The sequence below is a fragment of the Coenobita brevimanus genome, chromosome 28, assembly GCF_032717465.1.
Source record: "Coenobita brevimanus isolate Jiangsu-jjx chromosome 28, ASM3271746v2, whole genome shotgun sequence".
In the NCBI taxonomy this organism is placed as follows: domain Eukaryota; kingdom Metazoa; phylum Arthropoda; class Malacostraca; order Decapoda; family Coenobitidae; genus Coenobita; species Coenobita brevimanus.
In genome coordinates this window covers 4,126,744-4,133,202 of record NC_136981.1, presented here as the reverse complement: position 1 = coordinate 4,133,202, position 6,459 = coordinate 4,126,744, and the positions used below count along the sequence as shown (strand labels likewise).

Sequence of the window (6,459 nt, the reverse complement as noted above, 5' to 3'; positions counted from 1 at the left end):
ATCCCTTGTATTCTGTCCCTCGCTCACTAATTTGCAGTAATAACCCCAGTACTCTCTCTCTCTCTCTCTCTCTCAAGGAAAATTAAGACACAGTAAAAACGAATTTCTGCCTAAGTGACCCCCGTGCAGTCGATAGGCATTAGTGACTTTGGGAAGTTCGTAACACCCTTTCCTAACCTACTTATCCTGCCTTACACCTCGGTATCTGGTTATTCGTAATTGATGGATATTTTAAAAACTATATAAACTCCTCTGAAAGGAATGTTAAGATGTAATAAGCAAATAAATCGCCAAGGAACATGTGTTACTTAGAATAGTCACTTAGAATATATCACTTAGAAAATGACTTTTCTGCCCCATTTCTAAGTGGCATGGGAGGCTACTTAACACCTCTTCCTTAGCGATTTATTTTTCATTTTATACCTGAATATTCACCTGTGCCTTAATTCAGTGCATTTAAGGTCAATATAATTTCCATCAGTAACACACACGACGCAATCGGGATGTAATGTGGCAAATAAATCGCTAAGGAAGAGGTGCTCGGAATGTCGAAACCCACTTAGAATACTATTTTTAATTCTAAGCCTCTAACTTCTATTCTAGTTATCACGGACCAGATTAGATAGTTGTTTTTTTTAGATTATTAAAGTTCCTTCTAGAGTTATCATAGTCTTGTCTTCATTTGCATAAATGTTTGAACGCCCACACACACATACGCACAAATTTCGTGTTGATTCTGTGTGTGTGTGTGTGTGTGTGTGTGTGTGTGTGTGTGTGTGTGTGTGTGTGTGTGTGTGTGTGTGTGTGTGTGTGTGTGTTTAGCATATTAGTCTGTGTGATCATGTTTGTTTGCGGCGTCAGTTTGTTTCTCTACCCGAATGTTTTTGCTTGTTTGTTCACATATATTTAGATAAATCAGAAACCCACATCACAACACACAAACAATGCTCCCCAAACGACGAACCCACAAAGACAATAGCCATCAATTGCCCCCGTATTTTCAAGCCACAACTGGTTTTACTTTAGTCACCCTCACTTTCAAATCTGATTGGCCAAGGGGGTCGCTTACCTGATGTCGGTGGGAGAGATGATTGGTCTAGGCGAGTGGCGGGGAGGCGGGGCCAAGGTGCTCCTAGGTCGGGGTCTGAGGATGGAGGAAGAAGAGACGTCAGTGTCAAGATGGTTACGAAAGCGTTAGCGTTGCTGGTGCTCGCTCTCGTGTCGGATTTAGTGATATCGGAACAGCACAGCGCCCCGAGTCCCGGCCAGAGCAACCCCGAGGCGGAGCTGAAAGCGGGAGAAGGTGAGTGAGCCCAGTGACCTAGTGAGTGATGCTTAGTGCTTACCGCAAGGCCGGCATCCTCTGCTGTTTGGTTTGCTATATTTTTCTCTCTCTCTTTACTTGGTAGAATTGGTTGTATTGCGTGTAAGAACTAGTGCAGTGGAATATGAACAATTTTCGAAGCAGAATTACATAATCAACATCTTGTTACTAGTTCACTGCAAAGTACCACTTGTAATAAATAAAGAGAGATGGCTAGGTACATAGATGGATGGATAGGTAGGTAGATATATACTTCAACAATTTTACAAACATGCAGACTCCCTCGTGTGTTGGGCTGGTAGGACGTGTTGGCAGCTAATTTGATGCGCTGTGTGTTGGAACGAGGCAGGACCTGCGGCGAGATGGGCAGTTGATGTCAGGCGGTGGAGCAGGATGGTTACACGGGGTAGTAGTTGTTGTTTAAGGGTGGTTTCTGGCTCTGGGAGATGTGTGCAAAATTGCCGGGAAAACAGCGAACGAGTGAGTGGGTAGATAATGGCAATCGATGTTGACTAGCCTGAGATGAGAGGTGTTGGTGCACAGATCACTGATACAGACTGGGTGCTTGTTCAGGGTGGTGGCACGTAGGGTGGGAATTTACAAGGCTTGGTGATGATTGTGGAAGAGTGGTGATGTGGGTGGGAAGTGAGTGGTGGTGGAAGGAGATAGAGACTGAGTGGTGGAGAGAATGATAGTTGATTGACTGATGGTGGAGAATTAATGATTGGCTTTTAGCGGAAGGGAAGTGGAAGAAATGTTGATGAAAGAGTTCCTGAGGACTGATGACGCTGAGGGTGGTGAGTGAGTTATGGTGAGGAAATAGTGAATGATTACTAGTGGAAAAGTGGTGAGTGAATCATTTTGGTTGAGGGATAGTGATTGATGGAATGGTGATCGAGTGGCAGTGGTGGTGGTGGTAGAGGGGAGGAATGAATGAGAGAGGAGGCTACATGGGATGATGGTGACTGATGGTAGTGAGGTTGTGGAGGGAATGATCGTGACAAGTAATGTTGTGGTGAGTGAGGGTGAAGGGAGTGACAGAGTTGATGATGGTGACGTGATGGAGAGGTGGTGAGCGATGGTGGTGGAGGGGTTGATGGTTATTAACGGTGGAGATGTGGTTAGTGGGGGTGGTGGAGGGAGTGCTGAAGAGAATGGTGGTGGATAATGATGGAGAAGTGGTCGAGGGAAATGTGGAGGGGATGATGTTGATTGATGACGAAGAGGTGGTGACGTCAGCATAAAGATAGCCCCCATGAGCCAGGTCATGTGGGGTTGAGAGGGAGTCGTGCACACACACACACACACACACACACACACAATACCTGTTCTGCATACCTACCCAACGACTCACCAATTTCCAGCCTTTACACCCTGACCACTGCTATCGTACCGTCTCTATCCGCCTTTCTAAACCTCTCTCTCTCTCTCTCTCTCTCTCTCTCTCTCTCTGCATCTTGTGAGGGATGGCCCCGTGTTCATTAACGATACATCTTCCCACCACACACTACCCTCTCATACATTTACAATTTCCCTCCATCTCATTCTTGGATTTGTATTCAAGGAAGTTTTGGAGTTATCGTAACGTCTTTTCCTTGGCAATTTATTTTTTATGTCAGTATCCCTTTGCATGTTACCGATGCGAATTATACCGACATTAAGGAGATATAACTGGCCTTTAAGAGAACATCAAACATATGTAAACCAAATCGCATAGGAAGAGGTGCTAAGATGCTTATTTTGACACCTGGAATGGGGCTCTTGGACTCCCTTATCATCTGCTCCTGATCACCTCACTCTCAGGTTCCCTTAGGAAATTTCTCTAGTGATTTAGCCAGCAGATTACACCTTAGTTTCCCCCTCTGTATTCTCCCTGCGAATAATGTTAGTATAAAACCTACATAAAGAGCAGAGACCGTGATGTTAAGGTGTCATACAATATAAATCGCTAAGGAAGAGGTGTTACGAAGCCTCCTCTGGAACAGCCCTATGCCCTGGCCTGTTTTCCTCCTGCCTGTGTTTACGTCTCACCTAGTGACGACCTTGGCAGTCCAGTTCACCACCTACAGTCGCGTGGAACCTGCCCTACTCATCCTCACATTCTCTCTCTCTCTCTCTCTCTCTCTCTCTCTCTCTCTCTCTCACACACACACACACACACACACACACACATACACACACATTCACATACAAATCATCGTTTTCCATGCTTAATCCCATTGTTTCTTGTGTGTGTGTGTGTGTGTGTGTGTGTGTGTGTGTGTGTGTGTGTGTGTGTGTGTGTGTGTGTGTGTGTGTGTGTGTTTACCTTTGCAGGATTTTACCTTAACTCATGTTGTCCTTTGTGTGAAGTTGTGTGTCAGTATAACTGCGTGCGGTTTAGTGTTGCAGCGTGAAGTGTGGTTGCAGTATGAGTTATTTGTGAGGTGTGGCAGTGTGAAGTGTGGTTGCAGCATGAGTTATGTGTGAGGTGTGGCAGTTTGATAGATGTTATTGTCTGGTGAGTTGTAGTTGTGGCAGTGTAAAGTATTTGTGTATGTGACAGTCTGAAGTAGAGTATGTGTGTAGGCGTGGCAGTGTGAGATGTAAGTGTGGCAGGGTGAGGTTTGTGTAGATGTGCTAGTGTGCAGTGTGTGTAATTGTGGCAGTATGAGGTGTGTGGTGTGGCAGTGTGAGATGTGTGTATGGCAAAGATAGGTGTGTGGAGGTGTGACAGTGAGAGGTGTAAGTGTGGCAGTGTGAGGTTTGTGTAGGTGTGCTCGTGTGAAGGGTGTGTAAGTGTGGCAGTGTGAAGTGTGTGAGTGCTGTGGTATAGTTCTCTAGAAAGTGACTATAGATGGTTGGCAGCAATGTGATGGGTATCGTGAAGCTAGCCTCCTCTCACATCACCAACATTTTTCCTCCTGAGAGAGAGAGAGAGAGAGAGAGAGAGAGAGAGAGAGAGAGAGAGAGAGAGAGAGAGAGAGAGAGAGATGGTATGGCTTTAAGAATGAGACGACCACGATCCGAGAAGTGATAAGGAGACAGGAGTTATTAGTACAAGTCAATGAGACCCGGAACCGCTCTCTTCTCGGATAAGGAAGCTCCCTATCGCCCTTTCCTAAGCTACTGATTTTGTTTATTATATCATACTGTTCTCTTCTGTGTTAAATCCTTCCATTATCGCAATACTCTGCATAAATAACTTGCTAAAGAATGTTAACCAGCCAAATGCAAAAGAAAATAGTCAACTTTAGGTGAAATCTGAGCTACTGCCAATATCGGGTGGATGTGTTGTGACTTCCCTCGTAGCTTCGTTATCCTTTTGCGGTGAAAGATTCCTTGTAAGATACTTGTCAGTTGGTGAGAGGTTCCAGTTCAAGGTCAGGAGGAGTACTGGGTGAAGGCGAGGAAAAGATACTGGACTTGAGATCGTTCCATGTTTGGCCACTTATGAAAGGAATGGATATGGAAGAGGAAGAAGAAATATAAGCAGGTGGAGGAGGAGGAGGAGAAGGGCACCAGGAGAGAGAAGAGAGAGAGGAGAAGAAGGGGGCACAGAAGGAAGAAGATGCAAGAAGATAAAAAAGAAGGAAAAAAAGGGCAAGAAAAATGACTGCGAAGAAGGGAATGGGGAAGGGGATTTGCAGGAAAATGGAGAAGTGATTGGGGAAAAGGAGTTTGGAGGAGGGAAAATTGCAGTGAAGAGGGAGGGGGGTTGGATGAACGAAGTTTGGGACAAAGATTATGATTTTCAGAGAGATAGAAGACTGAGGAGAAGAAGGTGGAAAGAAAAGAGGCAAGGTGAAAATCAGAATCGTAGTTTTGATTCAGTGTGGGGAGATGCGAATGGAGTGAAAAATGAACATAGCAGAAGGGGAAAGATGGAAGTGGGAGCTCAAGAGAAATTATTAAAGAATGAGTAATGATCTGGAGTATAGGGCTGAGGTTGAACAGGGGCCGAGAAGAAAAGACTTACACTGCTCACTGGAAAAAGTAATAGTGTAGAGCAGGAAGGGAGAGCAGCGCTGATCCACGTGAATTACAAAGACCGGAGCTTAAATCAGGATAATCCGTGCAAGGAAGGAAGTTGGACTGGCAGCTCAAGAATGGATCTGTGGAAAGTACCTGAAGATTAAGGGATGGAAGAAGAATAGGCAATTTAGGAAAACCAATGAAGGAGGATAAAGTAGAAGAGCAGCATATAATATTTTGGATTAGTAGAACCATTGGCATAGATGGGAATGTGGCAGGATAGTAGAAGGTATAAGTGGGATAAAGATGACACTAGAGATAAGCTGGGCAGAGAAGGGCGAAAGTAAAGCTACACACCAATGACGTAACCCCTTCATTTAAAGTACGTATTTTTCTCATAAATCTTGCACCAGACGGATTTATTCATCGATTCTATTAACCTCAAACAACGAAGGTGTTAATTTAGGCCATATGAAATTCCTTTAGTTGGAAAAGCCTCTCTTAAGCTGAATAAAATCGCCTGGAGGTAGCAAGAATAAGGTAATAAAGAGAGTCATCTAATTCAACGAGTAAATTCTGATGTTTATGGTCACTCTCTCTCTCTCTCTCTCTCTCTCTCTCACTCTCTCAGGCTTCGGGGCCGAGGATGTTTACCTAGTGGAAACCCTCTTCCCTGCAAACCTCAATTCGTCAACACAGTCACAAGAGGTCGTAGACTCTTCCTGGCGACTCCTTTGCACTTCATCGTGACTATTTTCAATCTTTCTAATGATACGATAATATTTCACTTGTATATGAATTCTACCATCTATTCTGGTACGGAAGAAGAGATAACTGTTATTTCAGGTAATACTGAGGTGTAATATAATTAATACTCAAGACAAATCGCTGAGAAAAAGGTGTTTGAAAGTCTTCCTACTCCTACAGGAATATAAGCCCTGTTTCCATATTCATAGATTTTCTTGAACTTCAGGTGTATATGAGATTTTTTGCCTAATATTTTGACCTTTATTCATGGAGCTACCAAAAATTTAACAACCAAGGAAGAGGAAATACTCGTACTGAAGTGCATCCCTTCAGTTTTTTTTTTTTTTTTTTTTTTTTTTTTTTTTTTGGTTAATGTCTTACCTTCAGATGATATTTTTCGTGAAGCCATTCGCAGTGAAAAAGATAGAACCAGT

General features: G+C 43.8%; 1 protein-coding gene across 1 annotated transcript in view; it reads left to right on the top strand.

Moving 5' to 3' along the window:
• The first annotated feature begins 1,179 nt into the window (after positions 1 to 1,179).
• LOC145394639 (uncharacterized) overlaps positions 1,180 to 6,459 on the top strand; it is a 134,427-nt gene continuing 129,147 nt past the window's right edge. The window contains exon 1 of the mRNA XM_080268420.1: positions 1,180 to 1,303. Coding sequence (XP_080124546.1) covers positions 1,180 to 1,303 — 124 coding nt within the window. The remainder of the gene's footprint in view (positions 1,304 to 6,459) is intronic.